The sequence below is a fragment of the Bos taurus genome, chromosome 5 (genome assembly GCF_002263795.3).
Source record: "Bos taurus isolate L1 Dominette 01449 registration number 42190680 breed Hereford chromosome 5, ARS-UCD2.0, whole genome shotgun sequence".
Lineage (NCBI taxonomy): Eukaryota > Metazoa > Chordata > Mammalia > Artiodactyla > Bovidae > Bos > Bos taurus.
The window spans coordinates 57,111,351-57,134,454 of NC_037332.1; the positions used below are offsets into that span (position 1 = coordinate 57,111,351).

Below are 23,104 nucleotides of genomic sequence, written 5' to 3' on the forward strand. Positions count from 1 at the left end.
CTTGGAAGACTTCATACCTGATACATTTTAAGGCAGTAATAATTTTTTTTCCTCTGATTAATATAGTAGCTATTATAGAGAAACCAGATTACGCTTTGTTTATTTAATTGAGGTAGATATTGTTAGAAGCTTCTCTGGTGGCTCAGATGGTGAAGAATCCGCCTGCAATGCAGGAGATCTGGGTTCGACCTCTGGGTCAGGAAGATAGATCCCCTGGAGAAAGAAATGGCTATCCACTCTAGTATTCTTACCTAGAGAATTCCCTGGACAGAGGAGCTTGGTGGGCCATAGTCCATGGGGTTGCAAAGAGTTGGACACGACTGAGCAACTAACACTTTCACTTCATTTTCAAATATTGTAAAGTCAGGGGTTCAACAGCTGAATTATGGGTGTTGGGTGATATTTCTGCTATCATGTAGAGGCTGTCTCAGGTAGCACCTAGCCATTATTCAGAATAGCACAAACCAGTGTCAGGTTGTATTAACTGAAGTGGAGAGGAAATGCGATAATAGTTCCATTGTGTCCTTAGAGGTCGTCCGCAGGTAAAGCTCCCAATACCTGTTTTAGAAGGACATAGGTACTCTAGATGCTGTGGGAGAGTTGAGTCTAGGGGAGATACTCCTTTTCTGTGCTCCTGCTGCTCTCTATCTTGACCTTTCCCAGGACTGTCTAAGCTCAGAGTGACTGACTCTTGGATACCATGGAGAGGATTCCAGCCCTGGTGTGTTAAACCAGATGGTCTCTTACGGTCCATTCCAACTCTAAAGGCAAAAATAAGACGTCTTAACCAGGTCAATGGGGAAAACTGTGTTTCAACAGATCTATATTCAAGTTTGTGTCCTACTTTTTAAATCTATTATTGGGTTGACCAAAAGTTTGAGTTTTTCCATAAGATATTACAAAAAAACCTGAACAAACTTTTTGGCCAACCCAATATACTATGTTATTGTATATTCCTCATAAGCATCATTTAAAATACATATCCTCAGGCTTCCCTGGTGGTCCAGTGGTTAAGAATCTGCCTGCCAGTGTAGGGGACATGTGTTTGATCTGCTGAAGCTGAAGCTCTGATACTTTGGCCACCTTATGCAAAGAGCTGACTCATTGGAAAAGACCCTGATGCTGGAGCTGACTCTTTGGAAAAGACCCTGATGCTGGAGCTGATTCATTAGAAAAGAGCCTGATGCTGGGAAGATTGAAGGCAGAAGATTGAGGAGAAGGGGACGACAGAGGATGTGATGGCTGAATGGCATCACCAATTCAACGGACATGAGTGTGAGCAAGCTCTGGGAGATGGTGAGGGGCAGGGAAGCCTGGTGTGGGTCACAGAATCAGACACGACTGAGTGACTGAACAATAGCAGCTGGGAAGATCCCGAAGACCCTGAGGCTACTCCTGAGCCAGGGCTCCAGAGCCCACAAGGTGCAACCACGGAAGCCCTCGTGCCTAGAGACTGCTCTGCAACAAGAGAAGCCACCACAGTGAGAAGCCTGTGCTCTGAAACCAAGAGTAGCCCACGCCCAGTGCAGCTAGAGAAAGCCTGTGCACAGCAGCAAAGACCCAGCACAGCCAACAATAAACAAATAGATGTTTAAAAAAAAAAATAGATGTGCTAGATATGCTCTTCCATCAGGTTGGCTTATATTACCATAAGTAAGTGTAGCTATACTTTACTGTTCACTTAAATGAGTGTGATTATCTGATTTTTAAAAGTTCATTAGTGTGATTTTTGAAAACCTGTCTGGACCTCTTTCAGTACCATTCTTCTTTCCTGCTTTTTTTTAAAGCCTTAATTAAAAAAAAAAAATTTATTTATTTGGCTGCACTTGGTCTTCATTGCTGCACTCAGGCTTTCTCTGATTGCAGTGAGTGAAGACAAGTGTTCATTGCATTGCACAGACCTCTCATTGCAATGGCTTGTCTCAGAACACGGGCTCTAGGGCATTTGGGCTTTAGTAGTTACGGGGCACTGGCTTAGTTGCCTCACGGCATGTGGGAGCTTCTCACGGGAATCAAACCTGTGTCCCCTGCATTGTCAGGCGATTCCTAACCACTGGACCACCAGGGAAGTCTGTCTGCTTTCCTGCTTTAAAGGTGTCCCTCTTCCTATTTAACATATTTCCTGGTTTCCATCCTACCTTTCCCTCAGTGACCAGATTCTCATCTTTACTTTTCCTTCTTCACTAGAGCTTTCCTTTTGGTAAATACACATCCTCAAACCTTCCTTAGCATAAGGAAAAAGCACCCCTACCCAACCCCCTTCCTCAGCCTCCTGTGCTCCTCTCTCCTTTCTTCCTTGGGAATCAGGCTTTTGACAATTTTCTTCAGTCCCCATCTCTCTGTCTCACCTGCTCACTGTGAGCCACTGCAGTCTGGCTCCCACTCTCAATGCTGCGTTGGCCACAGTGCCACCCAGCGCCATGCAGCCCCCCTCTGCTGTGGGCGTCCACAGTCCCATGTCTTGGCAGTTTCTACTTTTTTTAGTCCAACTTGTGTTTGCAGTTTTTGACACTTCTTTTTCCTCTAAACATTCCACTTCCTTAATTTGTGTGTGTGTGGTAAAAACACGTAACACAAAATTTCCATCTTCACTATTTTTGAGCATACAATATAGTTCAATAATGTAAGCATATTCACATTGTTGTGAAACAGACCTCTGGAACATTCTCATCTTGCAAAACGGAAACTCTACTCATGAAACAAGAATTCCTCTTTCCTTCCTCCTCACCACACCCCCAACTCCCTTAACTTCTGTGACTCTCTTCTCTCCAGGATTTTCTTTTATCTGGGGCCAATCTTTCTCAATCTCTCTCTTTTTTTTTTCTTTTTTTTTTCTCTCCTTCCCTGCCCCCCTTTTAAATGTCATCATTAAAGTATTTTCACACACTGTTGGTGGTGGTGTAAATTGAAAGGGCCTTTCCAGAGTATGGTATGGAAGTGTCTAGAAAACAAATAGCAAGCCCACCATTCAGCCCAGCAATTCCAGCTCTCGGTATCTGTCCTAGGAGAGAGATTTGTTCTCGTGCTCCAAAAAAATCATGTTACAGGGGTATTAATTGCAACATGATTTGTTTCAGGGGAAAAATTGGCAATCAGGCAAACCTCAGTCTGAAGGGAATGACAAAACACATTGTAATCAAGGCTTAGACTGGTGGCTTGAAAATTCTCAACCACTAGAATATAAACTGCCTGGGAGCAAGGCTTCCTTCAAACATGATTCTATGGGACTTCTCTGGTCCAGTGGTTCAGACTCTGAGCTTCCACTGCAGGAGGCATGGGTTGATCCCTGGTTGGGGAAATTAAGATTCTGCATGCTGTACAGTGTGGGCAAAAAAAAAAAAAAAAATATATATATATATATATATATATATCTATATATATATATATCTATATCTATATCTATCTATCTATGTATAGCAAAGGAGGGCAGGGCAATTGAAAGAAGGAGTGTTCACCAAGCAATGGATGGCGAGAGGAAGGTGGGAAGAGTGGCTTTATTCTTTTAAAATGAACATAAAGTCATATATACTACTTGTGAAAAAAGGAAAACTGAAAAATAAAGCAAAAAATCAGTGCTCCCTAGTGTTCCATAGACTTCAGAACCATCCTCATTGTCTGGTTTCATTCTGTGTACTTTCCCTTGTGGCCTTTCAAAACCCATCAGCTATTACCTTCAGGATTTCTGCTTGGAATCTGAAACTCTACACGTCCAAGACTAGGATCATTATTACTTTTTACCCCATCCTGATCTTTTTCAAAGTTTCTTATTTTGGTAAATAAGAATTCACCACTAATTATCCAAGGCAGAAACAAAAGAGTAATCTTTTTATTACTTCCTGAACTAATATAAATTCCCTTTTTTAAAATTTTTGTTTATTCATTTTATTATTGTTATTTTTGGCTACACCATGCAGCTTGCAGGATCCTAGTTCTCCGAAGTGGAAGCGTGGGAAAGTCCCAACAACCACTGGCCTGCTTGATTCCTGATTCCTTCTCTTAAATGCCTTGGTTTGAACCTTTATACTTTTTTTAATCTTAATTTTTACAGTAAACTCCTACAAAGATCTTACTGTCTCTAATATTCCCTATCCCCTATATTTTTTGCATGGCTGCCAGAATCTGCCAGTCTAAAATAGAAAGCTGATCATGTCAATTTCTTAAAGTTCCTTCAGGTGTACACACACTTAAGAATCTCCCTCACAACATTCTTACTTACATAGGAAAAAGTAATAACTCTTAGAGTAGAAAAACCTGACAGATAGCACTTAACCAAAGGGTCAAAGCTGGTACCACCAGGAACAGTACAGATCAACATTATGTGCTCCTGATATGATGCATTGAGAACACAGTGCTAGTTTGTGGTATTTTTGCCTAAAATGAAACCTGAATTTACTTACTTATTTTTAATATTTATCTATTTATTTGGCTGTGCCAGGTCTTAGTTGCAGTATGCAGAATCTTCAGTTGTGGCATTCAGAGTCTTAGTTGCTGCATCTGGGATCTAGTTCCCTGATCATGGATAGAACCTGGGCCCCCTGAATCAGGAGCTTGGAATCTTAGCCATTGGACTGCCAAAGAAGTCCCAAAACCTGAATTTAATCATGAGGAAACATCAGACAAATAAGAGACATTCTCATATAACTGGTGTGTCTTCTTATTTAGTCATTGGCTGTGCTGGGCTTTCTCTGGTTGCAGTGGTTGGGGGCTGCTTTCCAATTGCGGTGCGTGGGCTTTGTCACTGTGGTGGCTTCTCTTGTCGTGGAGCACAGGCTCTTGGCATGTGGGCTCCAGTAGTTGCAGCACGCAGGCTCAGTAGTTGTGGCACACGGGCCTAGTTGCTCTGTGGCATGTGGGGTCTTTCTGACCAGGGGATTGGACCCGTGTCCCCTGCATTGGCAGATGGGTTCTTACGCACTGTACCACCAGGGAGGTCCAGTGCGTATTCTTAAAAAAATGTCAAATTTATAAAAAACGAAAAGGATTTAGTAACTTTTTCAGTCATAGGATTAAAGAAGTTTGACAACTCAGTGCATAATATAATTCAACATAATCTTGAATGTTCTTTTGCTCAAGTAGATTATTGGGACAACTGGCAAAACTGGAAAAATGGTTTGTAAATATAATATTACATCAATGTTAATTTCCTGATTTTTATAATTTTACTATCAATATAAAAAATGTTCTTTTTAGGAAATACAGTACACAGTATTTATTTAGGGTTAAAAGCATCAAGTCTACAGTTTACTTTTAAAAGTTCAAAAAATTTTGATATATATATATAAATGTGGTTAAAAATATGCAGTTATAAATGTGGTTAAATGTAAACATTTAAGGAGTCTGGATATATGGGATCTTTGGAAGTCTGAAATTGTCAAAGTAAAAAAAACCTGTAAATTTATGCCAACAAAAATCCTTCAGGCACTCCCATAACTTTCAGGTTTATTCTAACCCTACTATAGTATCCTAGGGTCTTCATTACTCTTAATTTAAACCATCCCTCTTTAAGCTTCTAATGCTATATGCTGTCTCTTTGCTGTTGTTTGAACCAGGATTCTTTTGGTTGGAAGATACAGAAGCCCAACTCAAAGTAGCTTAAATAAAAAGAGGATACACAGGGTGTCTCACAGAAACCAAAGTTAGGAAGACAGCTGGATCTTGGGAACACACCTGCACTCTGATCTCAGGACTTGCTGCTCTCTTCCAGGCCTTTCTCACTGTGTTCATCTCAGTCTTTTCTTTCCCTCTGTAGATTTGTCTTCTTCAGTGAACATGGCACACAGAGAAAGAGCAACTCATCTTGCTTGATGTCAAATTCAAATTCTCAGAGATACGATATGTTGGCCCTGATTGGGTTGCATGCTCACCCTTGGCCCAGTCAGGTGCAGCCTAGGGTAAGGTCTCTGTACTAGTGGGGCAGCTTCTCTGGGAGCCATGTGGATGAGAGAGAGGGAGTAGAATTCCTGGAGCCAACAGTGCCATGGTGTGCACTACAGCTGTCAGTAATGAAGGGCCACAGAACAGGGACCCTGCACTGCTCTCTGTCGGCTCTCTCACCACCATCCTCATTGTTCAGTGAGTCACAATAAGGAGAATCACAAAGGGCCTTTGTTCTGGGTTTTACATTTCACTTTATGATGTCTTTAATATCACCTTTCATGTACTCACTCTGATCCATTACTGTTGATAGATTATTCAAAAGAATGTTGACATAGGAACAGAAGGTCAGAGGTCTGAGGAGAGACAAATATATGGCTATCCCCACTTTTTTTTTAAACTTTTTATTTATATTTAGAGTACTCTTGAGAGTCCCTTGGACTGCAAGGAGATCCAACCAGTCCATTCTGAAGGAGATCAGCCCTGGGATTTCTTTGGAAGGAATGATGCTAAAGCTGAAACTCCAGTACTTTGGCCACCTCATGTGAAGAGTTGACTCATTGGAAAAGACTCTGATGCTGGGAGGGATTGGGGGCAGGAGGAGAAGGGGATGACAGAGGATGAGATGGCTGGATGGCATCACCGACTCGATGGACATGAGTTTGGGTGAACTCCGGGAGTTGGTGATGGACAGGGAGGCCTGGCGTGCTGTGATTCATGGGGTCGCAAAGATTCGGACACGACTGAGCGACTGATCTGAACTGAACTGGTAGTTGATTAATGATGTTGTGATAGTTTCAGGTGCACAGCAAAGGTACTCAGTCACATGTATACATGTATCCAATCTCCCGCAAAACTCCCCTCCCATCCAGCCTGCCATATAACATTGAGCAGTGTTTCCTGTGCTATACAGGTCCTTATTGGTTATCCTTCTTAAATATAGCAGTATGTACATGTTGATTCCAAACTCCCTAGCTTTCCCTTCCTTCCATTGTTTCCCCTGACAACCGTAAGTTCGTTCTTTAAGTCTGTGAGTCTATTTCTGTTTTGTAAATAAGTTCATTTGTATCATTTCTTTTTAGATTCCACATATAAGGAATAGTCACGTGGTATTTCTTCCTCTCTGACTTCACTCAGTATGACAGTCTCTAGTTCACCCATGTTGCTGCAAATGGCATTGTTTCCCTTTTTATGGCTGAGTAATATTCCATTGAATACATGTATCACATCTTCTTTACCTATTCCTCTGTCAGTGGGTATTTAGGTTGCTTCCATGGGTCGGCTATTGTAAACAGTGCTGCAGTGAACATTGAGGTGCATGTATCCTTTCGGACCATGTTTTTCTCTGGGTATATGCCCAGGAGTGGGACTGCAGGGTCATATAGTAGCTCTGTTTTTAGTGGAATTTTTTTAATACTCTTCTTTAAAAACTTTTATTTATTTACTTACTTTTGGCTGTGCTAGGTCTTTGTTGCTGTGAGAGCTTTTCTCTAGTTGCATCGAGCAGGGGCTACTGTCCAGTTGAGGTGCCAGGCTTCTCCTTGCAGTGGTTTCTCTCGTTGCAAAACATGGGCTCCAGGGGCACAAGCTTCAGTAGTTTTGGCGCGTGGGCTCAGTGGTTGCAGCTCACAGGCTTTAGAGCGCAGGCTCAGTAGTTGTGGCACATGGGCTTATTTGCTCTAGGGCATGTGGGATCTTCCTGGATCAGGGATCAAACCCGTGTCTCCTGCATAGGCAAGGCAGGTGTATTCTTTACCACTGAGCCACCGTGGAAGCCCTATTTTTAGTTTTTAAGGAGCCTTTATATACTGTTCTCCACAGTGGCTGTACCAATTTACCTTCCCACCAACAGTGTGGGAGGGTTCCCTTCTCTCCATGGATATCCCCGTCTTAGAGGAAGATAGCCAGACCAAGGTAGTTTAGAGTGACAATTTCAGAGGCATTGTTAGTATATAGATCCTAGAAGTGGAGGAACAGGAATGCAGAGAAATGGTGGTGATAGAGGTCAGTGTAATTGTACCAATGTCATGGGGTATCATTGTTCCTATATAAAATGGGTAAAGGAAGCTGAGTGGTTCCAAAGTGAGCCTTGTGATTTATCTCCATTAGCCTACTATATTAGTTAGGATCTTGTCTGATTAAAGAGACAAAAACCCAGCTCAAACCAGCCTACACATAATAGGGAATTTACTGGCTCATGTAACTTATGTTCAGAAAGTGACTGTGGCTTCAAACATGGCTGAATCTAGGCCCTCAAATGATTTCATTTAATTTTATTTCTCAGCTCTGCTTTCTTTATTGTGGTGTCATTTTTGTTTTTTTGGCTGAGCTCTGTAGCATGTGGGATTTTAGTTTCACAACCAGGGATTGAACCTGTGCCCCCTGCAGTGGAAGTGCAGAGCCCTAACCACTGGACCACCAGGAAATTCCCAATTATGGTGTCATTCTATAAGTAGGCTCTCCTCATTAATGGCAGGGCTGGTCACTGACCACTCTGAGTTGTACATCCTACCAGCTATACAAACTCCTTGAGAGTCCCAGGCATTTCTCTTATTGTCCTGGGTTGGGTCACATGTCCATTAAGAACCAGGATATGATTCCTAAAGGAAACCTGTGATGCTGTTTACAGAAAATGGGATGGTAGGTAGGCAGAAATACATGTCCACTATACTCTGTTTGCTGGGAAGCTCCTAGTTAAAGCAACATTAAGTCACACCAATATTTTATGTTTTGTTAAGAACTGTAGCTTGGTATTAAATTGGATGTAACTTACGAGTTCCTACTCTCAAGGAATTTTTAATCAAGTAGTAGAAATTAAATGTGTACGTAAATAGGGAATTAAACTACCACACAGTTGCACTCATCTCACACGCTAGCAAAGTAATGCTCAAAATTCTCCAAGCCAGGTGTCAACAGTATGTGAACCGTCAACTTCCAGATGTTCAAGCTGGATTTAGAAAAGGCAGAGGAACCAGAGATCAAATTGCCAACATCCGTTGGATCATCGAAAAAGCAAGAGAGTTCCAGAAAAACATCTACTTCTGCTTTCTTGACTATGCCAAAGCCTTTGACTGTGTGGATCACATCACAACAAACTGGAAAATTCTTAAAGAGATGGGAATACCAGACCGCTTGACCTGCCTCCTGAGAAATCTGTATGCAGGTCAAGAAGCAACAGTTAGGACTGGACACGGAACAAAATACTGGTTCCAAATCGGGAAAGGAGTATGTCAAGGCTGTTATATTGTCACCCTGCTTATTTAGATTATATGCAGAGTACATCATGAGAAATGCTGGACTGGATGAAGCACAAGCTGGAATCAAGATTGCCAGGAGAAGTATCAATAACCTCAGATATGCAGATGACACCACCCTTATGGCAGAAAGTGAAGAAAAACTAAAAAGCCTCCTGATGAAAGTGAAAGAGGAGAGTGAAGAAGTTGGCTTAAAGCTCAACATTCAGAAAACTAAGATCATGGCATCTGGTCCCATCACTTCATGGCAAATAGATGGGGAAACAGTGGAAACAGTGACAGACTTTATCTTTGGGGGCTCCAAAATCACTGCAGATGGTGACTGCAGCCATGAAACTAAAAGATGCTTGCTCCTTGGAAGAAAAATTATGACCAACCTAGACAGCATATTAAAAAGCAGAGACATTACTTTGCCAGTCAAAGCTATGGTTTTTCCAGTAGTCACGTATGGATGTGAGAGTTGGACTGTGAAGAAAGCTGAGTGCCGAAGAATTGAAGCTTTTGAGCTGTGGTGTTGGAGAAGACGCTTGAGAGTCCCTTGGACTGCAAGGAGATCTAACCAGTCCATCCTAAAGGAAATCAGTCCTGAATATTCATTGGACGGACTGATGTTAAAGCTGAAACTCCAATACTTTGGCCACCTGATGTGAAGAACTGACTCATTTGAAAAGACCCTAATGCTGGGAAAGATTGAAGGTGGGAGGAGAAGGGGATGACAGGATGAGATGGTTGAATGGCATCACCGACTCAATGGACATGAGTTTGAGTAAACTCTGGGAGTTGGTGATGGACAGGAAGGCCTGGCGTGCTGCAGTCCATGGGGTTGCAAAGAGTCAGACATGATTGAGTGACTGAACTGTACTGAACTCCCTGGCCGTCCAGTGGTTAGGGCCCCTGGTGAGGAACTAAGATGCCGCATGGCACAGTCAAAAAGAAAAAAAAGATGTGTATATAAATAATGGTTACTCTTGTGTATTGAGTGCCTCGTATGTGCCAGCAAACACCATGCTAAATGTTTTTCATGCATTGTTTCTTACTTATACCCATTTCATCTATTTAAAAAGCAATTTAGGCTTAGGAAGTGTACATGGCCTGCCCAAGGTCACCCAGCTAATGAGTAGTAGAACTAGGGATATAAATCCAGTCAGTCTTAACTCAATCCAGTGCTGTACTTTAGCTTGTACTTGACCTAGCAAGGCCTCTCTGTGTCCATTTCATTCCCCATCCTTTTAATTTCAATTTTTATTTGTTTATCTTTGAGCCACACAGCTTCAGGGATCTTGGTTCCCCGACCTGGGATCAAACCTGGGCCACCACAGTGAAAATGCCAAGTCCTACCACTGGATGCCAGGGAAATCCCCCATTCCACACTCTTGTAAATTGAACAGCATAATTCTAAATTTCTGAGAACTTCATGATTGACGTAGCTCATCTTTTTCAGGACATCACAGTTTGATGGGGTCTGTAGATTATCTACCCTTATATCAGGTGCCCATCCTTGCTCCAAGTAGCCCACTGGTTGGATGTCCACAGGGGAGTTTCAGTTACTGTTCAGTGACGTCTTATTTGGGGCTTCCCCAGTGGCTCAGTGGTAAAGAATCTGCCTGCAATGCAGGAGACACAGTTTTGATCCCTGGGTCAGGAAGATCCCCTAGGAGAAGGAAATGGCAACCCACTCCAGTATTCTTGCCTGGGAAAAAAAATCCCATGAACTGAGGAGCCTCGTGGGCTACAGTCCATGACCTAGCAACTAAGCATGCACACACAGTCTTATTTAGGTTGGATCTTTAGGAGCCCAAGGAAGGGGTGTGGCAGCCTAGCTGCTCTTTGAGTGTTCTCTTTCTTGAACTTCCCTCCCATTACCATCACCTAAATTCAGACTCTCACCGTTTGTCTCCTGCCTAGATGTTCTTCCTGTCTCTAATCTCAGCCCGGTTTACAGAGTGATTCTAAAAGAGAACTTTTATCATCGTTCCTTTTAAAGTCTTTCATTGGTTCCCTGTAGCCTTCAAGGTGAAGTCCCAATTCCTTATGTAAGACTCCCCATGGCCTGGCCCTTGCTTGCCTTTCCAGCCTTGTATTTTGACACTCCCTCTCTTGCACCCTTCAAATCAGCTTTTTTCTGAATCACTTATAGTTCCCTGAACTCATCATATATCTCCTCCTACTTCTGGGCCTTTAAATACACTATCTCGTATGCCTAAAACCCTAATGTCCCACCCTGCTCAGGCTCCCCCACTCTCCCCCACCCCCACCCCACCCCCCACCCCTGCAACCTAGCTAACTACTTGTTTGTCCTGCTAGTGTCCTGGAAAACTTCTCAGCCTCCCTCTCCTTTCAGCCTGGGTTAGGTATCCAAATTTATTGCCATCGTAATGCCATGTTTAACCTGAGAGCATTTATCATTTCATATTTTAAGTGTATGTTTATATAAAATCCTTTGATTCTCCCATTAGAATTAAATTTCTTGAGTCAGCTTCCCCTACTGCCCCACAAATGACTGGCATGTAGTAAGCTCTCAATAAATATTTATTGGACAAATGAATGGGTCTTGGCAGTGAGATAAAGTTGGAAATACCTGTATTCTTCTGACCTGGCCTCTCTTTCCTCTGTTGTTCCTTCCAGGACCTGGGTTTCAGTGATGAGACATGGGGTATGATGTAACCCGTTTCCAGGGGGATGTTGACGAAGACCTTATCTGTCCTATTTGCAGTGGAGTCTTGGAGGAGCCAGTCCAGGTGAGTCGGGTTGATGGCAGGTTTGGTGAGGCAACAGATGGCAGTGGAGCTAATTAGAAAACATTCATAGGAAATGGGGCCAACGGGGAAGTCACTGTTCAGGCTCCCACTCCCCACATTCCTGACACTCGCAGACTAGAGGTTTGGGGCACAGGAGCGGTGGTGGCGACAAGACCCTGATTTGAAGGGTGCAAGAGAAGGAGTGTCAAAATACAAAATACAATACTCTGGAATAGGGCCTTCCAGAGTCTGTCTAGAGGCGGACACCGCAGAAGTGTAGCTTGTTCAGATTTTCTTCGGAGGTGAGGTTTTCATGCTGTAAAATGGTCAGCTATTTGTTTCTGTCCTCTTGACAATAGCTTGGTAGCTTCTTTTTCTCTTCAGGGGCTCTAACTAGGTTCCATCTTCCTTTCCATGACTGAACTTCTGGATTCTCCTAGTAAGTTCTCTCTGCCTTTTCATGACGGAGTGTCTCAGGTTATCAGCCTGCTGCTGCTAAGTCGCTTCAGTCATGTCCGACCCTGTGCGACCCCATAGACGGCAGCCCACCAGGCTCCCCCGTCCCTGGGATTCTCCAGGCAAGAACACTGGAGTGGGTTGCCATTTCCTTCTCCAATGCGTGAAAGTGAAAAGTGACAGTGAAGTGACTCAGTCGTGTCCGACTCTTAGCGACCCCATGGACTGCAGCCCACCAGGCTCCTCCGTCCATGGCAAGAGTACTGGAGTGGGGTGCCATTGCCTTCTTCTATCAGCCTGAGGGCCTGCCTACTGTTTAACAGATAGGAAGTGGGGAGCTGTATGAACTGATCTAGTTTCTTCCTAGGATTTATTGGGGGGGGGGAAATTTTTAATGCAGCCATGTACTCTGGATTGTGATATGAAAGCTGCCACCTTCACTAGGTCATTTCTTTACCAGCCTTGAGAGACCAAAGATAATTGTGTCTTCCTGGGGCAAGTATGAGGAGAAGCTCATGATTACCAGGCAAGTATAATGAACGAGGTGAATTCTTAACAGTTGTATTCATGGGACATCATTCTGTATGGTCCTTATTGCCTGTACTCTGTAAATACCAATTAATCCTCTGCCGCTCCTCTGGCTAGGTGGAGATAATTCCATGTTCCAAACCCAAACACCAGTCAATGAGGGCTTTCGGCCCTTCCCCCACTCACTGCTTATACAACTCCCTGAGGCTCCCCTTGATTCTTGGAGTTTATTCTTACTCTCCAATTGTCAGCTACCCAAAGGAACACAGATGACTGAACTGAATGAAAATCAGAATGCATTCCAGTGGCAGCAAGCCCTGGCCCTATCCTCTGCCTTTGCAGTGTGCTGCCAGGTGGCACTAGTGGTAAAGAACCTACCTGCCAGTGCAGGAGACGTAAGAGATGTAGGTTCGATCCCTGGGTCGGGAAGATCCCTTGGAAAGGGAAATGGTAACCCACTCCAGTATTCTTGCCTGGGAAATCCCATGGACGCAGAGGAGCCTGGTGGACTACAGTCCATAGGGTTGCAGAGTCAGACATGGCTGAAGCGACTTAGCACGCATGCATGCCATTAGAAGCGGATTGGCTGGGTGTGGAGCAGGCTCTCCTGGTGGTGTCAAGAGGTCATGGGGTGTGTCAGTTCCCTCTCCACCCTGGCAGGGCCTTGTCTGTTTTCTGGCACTGTCATTTGAGGTGAGTCACATGTGGAGAAATCAGTGGCAGTTAGTGACTATCTGAGACAGAACATCCTCCCCCACCCACTCAGGCTTTACCATCTTAGGAGCAAGCCAGGTTAATAGACCCATTTCCAAGGACAGAAAGCTTCTGCTAGGGCTGCTCATTTCCCTACATCATTTTTTAAAAATAGATAATAAATTCATATGGTTTAGAAATCAAAACAGTAGAAAAAGATGTATGGTGAAAAGTCTTAATTCATCTTTGTCCCAGTCCACCTAATCCCCTCATCAATAGCCATTTCTATTAATTTGGTATCCTTCCAGTGTGTATGGGGGCAGATACAAGCAAGTGTGAATGTACACATATCTTTGCCTACCTTTCTTACACAAAGGTAGCACCTTCTATATACTTCTGCAGGGGTGGCAGGTTTAGATAGAAGGGTCATGAAAGAGGTTCAACTGAGCTGAGATCAGAATGATAAGGGGCCAGCAAAGAGGAGCAGCAAAAGCAAGAGACAGGAATGAGCAGGGTGGGACGAGGAACAGAGAGAAAGCCAGAAGGGCCTGAAGTCACACCATGCTGGGAGCATGGTGTGAAGAGAGGCACAGGGCCAGATCAAACAGAATTTTTAAGTCCTGGGCAGGACTTTGGATTTATTTTAGGTGTAATGGGAAACCATTGTAAAATTTTAAACAGGTGAGGAATATGATCCAGTTTGCATTTCTAAACGATCACTCCAGGTGCTGAATATAGGCTGGATTATAAAGGGGCAAGGTGGAAGTAGGAAGGCCAGTTAGAAGACATGATAATTTAGATGAGAGGTGATCGCTTGAACTGGGTTAGTGGTAGTACAGACGGAGAAAAGTGGACACACTTAGGATTTTTTTAGAGATAGGGTCTAAGATTTTAAAAAGAATCAAATATTATGTCTTTCAGTGAAAAATAAAAATGTAGTGACAGTTGGATTAATGATATTGATAATGACTTAATTTCTTATGAAGCCTTTGTATGTTACAATCTGTGAACATTTTGAAGGCAGAAACTGTCTTACCTTTTTTTAACTTAACCATGTAGCAAAATGTTTGGCTCATAAAAAGCACTCGGCGTCATTCATCCATTCATCAATATCTAGTAAGTTCCTGCTCTGTCCCATGCTGGAGGCCAGAGAATCCTCTCACTTTGCATTATCAAGGACGTAGGCTGAAATGTGATCTTTATGAAACTGAAGAGAATGTGATTCTACAAAAATCTAGACCTGTTTTGGAGCATAGGCATTGCTCCTTGGGACTCAGGGCAACACCTCAGGTTGGGCCTCATAACATAAGAACTTGGGGGAGCTCCCTGGTGGTCTAGTGGTTAAGGATTTGGCACTTTCACCATTGTGGCCCAAGTTCAATCCTTTTTGGGGAACTGAGGTCTCGCAGCCAAAAAAAATGAACTTCTGCCAGTGAGTCTCTGCCCCCCTCCCCCCAACGCATCCCTCAGGACCCATATCAGATTCTGTCCTGTCCATAAATACCTGCCCTGATTGACCTAGACTGGAAAGATCTCACCCTCCTCTGGATTTCTTTGGCCAATTATTGTCTATTTGTAATCCAGTTGGCATTTAATAATTGACCACCTTATGTCTCTCGCTCACTGTCCTGGAATGTTATTTATAGTTCTTATTGTTATATAACTTTTTACTTGTCTTATGTCACAATCCATTTGGAATCTTGAGCACAGGAAACATATCTGAAGCCTTACCCATCGTAGATCTCACCGTTGCTGTGACCCCAGGGACCTCTGGCCCTGGAAGCTGCGCAGCGGCTTGATAGGCTTTGCAGAGTTATCGTCCCCAGGCTCTTAGCTCTGGCTAATTCTTTTGTGTCCCTTCTGCCCTGCTTTCGCTTCCAGGCGCCTCACTGTGAGCATGCTTTCTGCAATGCCTGCATCACCCAGTGGTTCTCTCAGCAGCAGACGTGTCCGGTGGACCGGAGCGTTGTGACGGTCGCCCACCTGCGCCCAGTACCTCGGATCATGCGGAACATGCTGTCAAAGCTGCAGATTGCCTGCGACAACGCTGTGTTTGGCTGCAGTGCTATCGTCCGGCTTGACAACCTCATGTCTCACCTCAGTGACTGTGAGCACAACCCCAAACGGCCTGTGACCTGTGAACAGGGCTGCGGGTAAGAGTCCTGCCTTTCTTCTACCCACAGAGAGGGGCCTTCCCATTTATACCTGTCTGTGGACCTCCCACTCCCTGCTGAAGAGGTCTCCTGTGTGCATAGGCAAGGAGCGCTCTTGGCCTCCCTGGCTCCCTGCTCTAGGATCTGTTTCGTGCTGCTTTCCGAGCTACGATCTTTGTCCTCTTGCTTTAGTAAGAGAAGGGAGACAGTGATTCAGCAATCTGTGTGATACCACTAAAGACTGATTTACTTTATTCCTCCCTTTTGTCCAGTACTGCTTCTCTTTGTCAGATTCACTGCTCTAATTTCCAGGCCTCTCATATTACCTCTGGTCCTATTTTGTCTTTCTTTGGGGTGTAAAATATTTGGTTAATTCCTGATAGCTGGGGCTTTGAATCTAGGGCTTCTCAGAAGGAATGAGTCCACAGGCAGAATCTGCAGGAGGAACGCAGAGCCACGTGGGAGATAAAACACTGTCTCGAAGAAGGAAAGAGGCCCAGAGGAAGAAGACAGCAAAGGGATATGGTGGGTGGGGGAGCTGGGGAGAAGGAAGTGAAGGCAATAAACAAGAGAATGTTAGAAATGAATGAATGTTAGTAATTTCCGGTAGAAAAAAGCCTTCTCAGCAGATACCTGCCTGTGCCCACTTATCTCATTGAACGCTCCTGTCATGTTCTTTTCCCACCCTGGGTGGCAGCCTGGAGATGCCCAAAGATGAGCTGCCAAACCACAACTGTATTAAGCACCTGCGCTCAGTGGTACAGCAGCAGCAGACACGGATTGCAGAGCTGGAAAAAACCTCAGCGGAACACAAACACCAGCTGGCGGAGCAGGTAGGGCCTGGAGAACACAGAGTGTGTGCCTATGGGTGACAGGCATGGATGTGAGCAGCGGATCTGTGCCTGTGCTTGTGAGCCTGGTCAGTGGATACTCTGCCTGTGAATAGCAGCAAATCAGACTGGAGCTCTTCTTGTTCCTCATTATCCCATCAGTGGCATTCATTTATTTACCATTTATCAAATGCCTTCCCTTGAAGGCACTTTGCTAAGAACTGAGGGTACAGCTGGGATTAATACCGTCGTATCCCTGTCTTTATGAAGCTTCCAGTCTGGTTGTTCCTCAGACCTCTTGATTTCCTTCATTTTGTCTTTCATCTATTGTCTGTCTTAACCATTATCCCTTGTTCTCCTTCTCTCCGACAGAAGCGAGACATTCAGCTGCTCAAGGCATACATGCGTGCAATTCGCAGTGTCAATCCCAACCTTCAGAACCTGGAAGAGACCATTGAGTACAATGAGATTCTAGAGTGAGTGTTATTCGGGATGTGGAATCACTCATTCCATGTCCTGGTACTGAGCCCTGAGGAGAGAAGAGCAGGGAAGTGGCAAAGTAAGAAGAGGGCTGGGCTGGGGCCGCTGCTCCTCAGATGCTGGGATGAAGAACAAGAGGCAGAGGAGAAGGGGATCACCTTCAGCCCCAGTAGAGGGTAGATGGAAGGGAAAGCTTAGCCAAGAGTTAGGTGGGTACCCACATGCACAAAACGCTGTGTTAAAATATTGTCCCTGTCTTCAGGGAGTTTACAATTCAGAGAAGAGAGTGCAAAAATCCAGGAAAGTGATCTAAAGTGTGGCAAAAACAAGTGAAGTCTAAGATCCCTTTCAGTTCTGGAGTTCTACATAGTTCATAGACTAAACTGAGTGAGTCAGTCTATACAGTGCTGCATGGGACACAGAATAGAGGAATAATTGCTTCATTCGGTATTCATTTTTGTTGAATACTTACCACTTCCCAGGCACCATGTGCTAAGTATTGGAATTTTCAGGAGAAACAACAGGAACCTTACACTTGTGGGGTTTAATCTGGTGAGGAACACGTGGTGACACTCAGATGGGACCACCTAGGGAAAGATCTGGAGTTTCTGAACCAATGATGGAAGGAAAAAAGGAGGAATTGGGTTAGGCTGAGCGCAGAGCAGGCAGTCGTTACTATTAGGAGGAAAGCCAGTGCAGAGAAAGGGGCTGACCTTCACTGACCCCCTCCAACTCCCTCCACACAGGTGGGTGAACTCCCTGCAGCCTGCACGAGTGACCCGCTGGGGCGGCATGATCTCCACCCCTGACGCTGTGCTCCAGGCTGTCATCAAGCGCTCCCTGGTGGAGAGTGGCTGTCCTGCCTCTATTGTCAATGAGCTGATCGAAAACGCCCACGAGCGGAGCTGGCCCCAGGGTCTGGCCACGTTAGAGACAAGACAGATGAACCGGCGTTACTATGAGAACTACGTGGCCAAGCGCATCCCTGGCAAGCAGGCTGTTGTTGTGATGGCCTGTGAGAACCAGCACATGGGTGACGACATGGTGCAGGAACCTGGGCTCGTCATGATCTTTGCGCATGGCGTGGAAGAGATATAGGAGATCTTGATGGGCTCTCTGGAAGAGATGAAGATCTGAAGATCCAGTTACTCCAGCAGCAGGGCCCCAAGTCCTCCCCACTTTTCTTAATACCGTGGCTTACCCTGGAGCCACACGTGTCCCAGCTGTGCCACCACTGAGGGGGACCACAGAGCACTCTGCTCAGCCTTTTAGGTGGGAAACCCAGATTCCCTCCTTTTGTCTAATTTTTTCCCCCAAGATGTCTGTAAATTTTCCACCTGATTGGGAAAGTCCCCATCTCTATTTCTGTTTTCCTGCCTAGGGTCCCTGGTTCCAGATATTTTCAGAAAGCACAAAGATACTCATTTTAGATAGAGGATCAGGATGGAGTGAGGAATCTCTAACTGTTCCCCTCCTCCAAAACCTGGGACTCCAGATGAGGCAGGTCTGTTGACTCTGAACAGCATTTAGAGGGCAGCTGTGGGGAGCAGACATCCTGAAGAAATGGTAGAGTGGAACAAAAGCCTAGAAATAAATAATGAGGCCAGTAGGCCATCGCTGGTGGCCCTTAAGGGAAGACTGGACCTCGGTGCCAAGCAATACCCACCAGGCCACTTAAAGGTGTGGGCTCCTGCCGGGCCTGCGGGTGTACAGTTGGGGATGCCGAATACTTTCAGATGAGCTCTCCTTTCCTACACTTTATCATGGCTAGGCAATGACAGGGTTGGGGGTGAGGGGTTAGTCTCCTGGGGTGAATGCTCAGCAAGAAGCAGGTTGCTGGCTTCTGCTGCAGTCGGGTGGGTGCTGCCTTTGTGGCACGGGCCATAATAGCCCCCTAGACCCCTCGCCAGCCCTGTGATTGTAACTAGTTATTTTGGTAACTTTCTTTCACTCTTTCCCTCCCACTTTTTTTTTTTTTTTTAAAGAAAGGCCTGATTATGGCTACCCCACTTTTCTAGCCCAGCCACGTTGTTGGCAATTTAATTTATTTACCTTTTTTTTTTTTTTAAGAAAGGAAAAAGAAAAAAAAAGTTAACAAAACAGAAAACTTTTCTTTTGCTGTTCCTGTTGTGGGGATTTTTGGATAGGGTGGGACAGGGCTGGGGTCTTTTATATTTTTCCTTTTCAGCACAACCTTTGGCTTTAATATAGGAAGGGCCATGGGAGCCCCTGGCTGAACTGAAGCCTACCCCAAGCCTCCATAACCCGTCTAGGATGAGGCGCTTCCTCTATTCCAGTGATGGATGTGACCGTCCAGCATCACTGACTATGCCCTAGAGAACTGTGCTCCCAGCCTCACCAGGGTCTCATGGTAAAACTCTGGATTTAATTTTGAAGAAATCCTACCCGCCACCAGCCCTACCCTAACACCCAGTTTCCTTGGAGATATATAGCTGGGTTCTAAGCTTCACCAGGCAAGACGGGATGGAAATCCTGTCACTGAGTACAGGCTGTGTTGTCTCACCCATACCCGCCATGGGCTTCAGCTCCATTTCAAGCTGCCCAGGGCATTCCTTCATCCCTGGGGTGGCCAGCAGAGTAAGAGAAGGGGAGGGGTAGTGGGTGTGATTATCTTAATATGCAGGTGAGAGAGGGGCTAGAGGAAGATGGCCATAGGACAGCTTGGAGTTTTATCCCAGGCCAGCTTGCTGTGGGTCTGGTAGTTGGGTCATGGCTCCACTGGGACTGTGGGGAGGAGAGGGACACAGCTTGAAGGCGGTGAGGAACAGTCATATGTTCCAGCTCCGGGACGTTGTGCTCAGGAATTTGAAAACGCTGCTATACTTAGTCTGGTTACTACATTTCTTCCACTCCCCTCTGCCCCTGCCTGCCTTACCCAGGCCCACACCCTCCTGTTATCACCTTCAGATGGAGCCAGGAAGCTCAGTCAAGGCTTCCCTACCCTTTGCACTAGTGTCTCTGCAGGTCGCTGGTTGTGTTATACATGTGCTGTTTCATGGTATTGACTGCACTAATAATAAATCTTTTACTCAGCTCTCTCAATTCTTAATTCATATCACTCCCCTCCTGGAGGTTCTCCTCTGCTTTGGCCTTTCTCTACCTTAATTCCCTGACTTCTTCCTTGCTCTGTAACCAACTCTTGTCTTTGGGCTGACCTCTGTTTTAGGAGGTCTGTGTGGAAGGAGTGTACCCTCCTACGCCCTTCCCTCCTGTCTCCTGTTCTGTAGAGCTGAAGCGCTCTTGCTAGTGATCTGGACTGTGTTATTTTCAGAGTTTTCCTTTGCTGCAAATCCATGTCTTCCCAAGGTGCTCTGGGATTTGGGGACACTTTCTGTAGACCATATGCAAATACCTTTCCCCTTGTCCCACAAACACCTTTGCTTTGGAATCTGGGATTCCATGGCAGGCAGAGAAACCTCCACCTAACCAAAAAAGTAAACATGAGGAAAGGAACCTGGAACGACTGCCTGCTGTGATTGTCAAACCCGATAAACCCTTCTGTAGGCGTTTACTGCCACTTTCCCTATCATGAGAAAAAAAATCTTTTACCACAGTACTGTATTTTAAATTTGTTGAGCATTTACTGTGCACCTAATATAAATCTAATAGTACTCTAGACACTTTAGAGGGGCAAAAAAAAGCATAAGAACACTCCTGTGCACATGGAATCTACTACACTTTCATATACACAAGATCTGATTAGAAGATGCTGATAAACACATCATGGTATAGACCAAGAGTGGCAACATATATGCTCTAGTGACAGCAGTGCTTTTTTTAAGTTTCTTTAAAATAATGTTTGGAGAAGGCAATGGCACCCGAAAATTATGTTTAGAACCTGCTGCTCATTCTTTTGAATGTTATGAATGATGCCAAATCTTTTAGGGTAGGCCTGGTTTTTGGAAACAATACTCACTGAATGTCTATTTTGCAAGAACTCAACTAGGGTGGGGCTGGGGCTGGTGGTTCATATAGCAAAATGGCACCTACCTTCACAGAAGTTACTCCCCGATGGAGATAAATGTTCAATCAGTTCAGTTCAGTTGCTCAGTCATGTCCAACTCTGCAACCCCATGGACTGCAGCATGCCAGGCTTCCCCATCCATCACCAACTCCTGGAGCTTGTTCAAATTCATGTCCATCGAGTTGGTGGTGCCATCCAACCATCTCATCTTCTGTCGTCCTCTACTCCTCCTGCCTTCAATCTTTCCCAGCATCAGAGTATATAATAAGACATCATAAATGTGGGAAGTGGATCTTGCCACAAGCAGTATGTGAGCAGAGTGAAGATAAAGCCCTGGGTTCCAGGAAAGACTTTTCCGGGAGACATGGTATCTTGTTCTACATCAGAGGTTAGGACGTGGTATATTGTTCTAGATCAGAGGTTGGCAAACTACAACTTGTATCTTGCTGCCTGATTTTGGAAAAAAAAGTTGTACTGGAACACAGCCATGCCCATTTGTATTTATGTATATTGTCTCTGGCTGCTTTCAGATTACAGCAGTAGAGCTGAGTACCTGCCATAGAACTATGGCAAAACCTAAAATGTGTGCTACTTTGTCCTTTATAGAAAATGTGCCAACCTATTTTAAGGTCAGGAGAACGGGCAGGGAAGTAAAGAGCGTTGCTTGTTTTAATTTTTTGTTTTTGTTTTGTTTTTTTTTAGTATATGCCTTTGAAAAATCAGAATTTTTCTGCATTGTCAAAATAACAAATGCTTAAAATTAACAATGTATCCTTAATCTAATACAAACTTATATTCGCAGTTCCCCAATTGTCCTAAGAAAAATACTTTTAGAGCTGATTACTCTCCAACCTGGATCCAATCCAGGAACCATGTGGTTATACCAGGTTATGTGTTTTAACTCTGTCTGGATTCCTTAAACAACCTCTTTTTGGTAACATTAATTTGTTGAAGAGAATAGGGTCAGTTGTCCAGAGAGTGGTCTTTTGAATTTGACTCCTTCTTGACAATGTCCTTTAACTTATTCTTCAAACCGCTATTTTTCCTAAACAAGATTAGATCTAGAGTCAGAGAGATTCTTTTTTTTTTTTTTTTGTCATGCCATGTGGCTTGTGGGATCTTAGTTCCCCAACCTGAGATTGAACCCAGGCCCTCAGCTGTGAAAGTGTGGAGTCAGAGCCCTACCAGGGAATTCCCTGGAGTCAGACAGAGGGAAGTTAACCAGTTCTGGGAATAAAAGACATCTCAGGGGAGATGTTCTTTATGTTGTGTAACATTAGAACATAGGCCCAGTTGTCCCACTATTACCCTGATCTCTTCACTGTACACTTTCATCATTGAGAGGTTTTTGAAGCTGGCTAGGTGACAAATATGTGCCCTGAGAGAAGGGGCAGCTGGCAGTACAGATCTGATTGGTTACTGCTATACAAGAATAGAGACCCAACACTGCTCCTGACTTTTTTCAAAAACTTGTGGACATCCTAATGTTTATGCTAAATATCACAACTTTTAAATGTTGGCTCAATTTTTAAAATGTGGGCCAAAAAAAACATGGTTCACCAGTTTTCAACCTCTGTTTTAGGCTGAAATAATAGCATGAATAAAAACAATTGGAAGTGAAGGATATATTGAAGAAGGAGGAACGTGATCTGAAGCATAGAGTTTGTTGAAAGAAGTAATGGAAGACTAAAAATAATTTGGGGCTGATTCCTGGAAAGCATTGATATGGCAGGGAATTTGGACATTAGTTTTACAGATAAGTTCTTGAGAAGAGACGTGACTTGTAATTCATGGTTCTAGTGATGATAGAAAAACAATGAAAATTGGATGATAACATTAGTAAGCTTTGCACTAATTCACATGAGAGGATTAGAGCTTGAAATGACCAGGAAAGAGGACAGAGGAGGGGAGAAAAATCAACAGGTTAACTGACCTTGGTAACTGACTGGATTCACTCAGCCAAAATTTATAGCATAAGTATCAAGTGCTAGACTGGGTTCTGGGCATTTGAGATATACAAATAATTGTATATTCCTTGAAAGGAATTTGAAGCTTGGGTGACATACACTTGAACAAATAATGGGAAATACAGAATAGCATACTGCTAATATGT

The 23,104-nt window shown here is 44.3% G+C and overlaps 1 protein-coding gene across 5 annotated transcripts in view; it reads left to right on the forward strand.

The window, feature by feature from the left end:
* The window catches only part of RNF41 (ring finger protein 41), a 29,522-nt gene extending 7,858 nt beyond the window's left edge, over positions 1 to 21,664 (forward strand). For 3 of the 5 annotated variants that reach the window (XM_024992148.2, XM_024992149.2, XM_024992150.2), the window contains exons 4-8: positions 11,754 to 11,866; positions 15,425 to 15,696; positions 16,394 to 16,529; positions 16,899 to 17,002; positions 17,753 to 20,069. In XM_024992148.2, coding sequence (XP_024847916.1) covers positions 11,777 to 11,866; positions 15,425 to 15,696; positions 16,394 to 16,529; positions 16,899 to 17,002; positions 17,753 to 18,104 — 954 coding nt within the window. In that variant the 5' untranslated portion in view covers positions 11,754 to 11,776 and the 3' untranslated portion in view covers positions 18,105 to 20,069. 5 annotated transcript variants of the gene reach the window in all.
* The last annotated feature ends 1,440 nt before the right edge of the window (positions 21,665 to 23,104 follow it).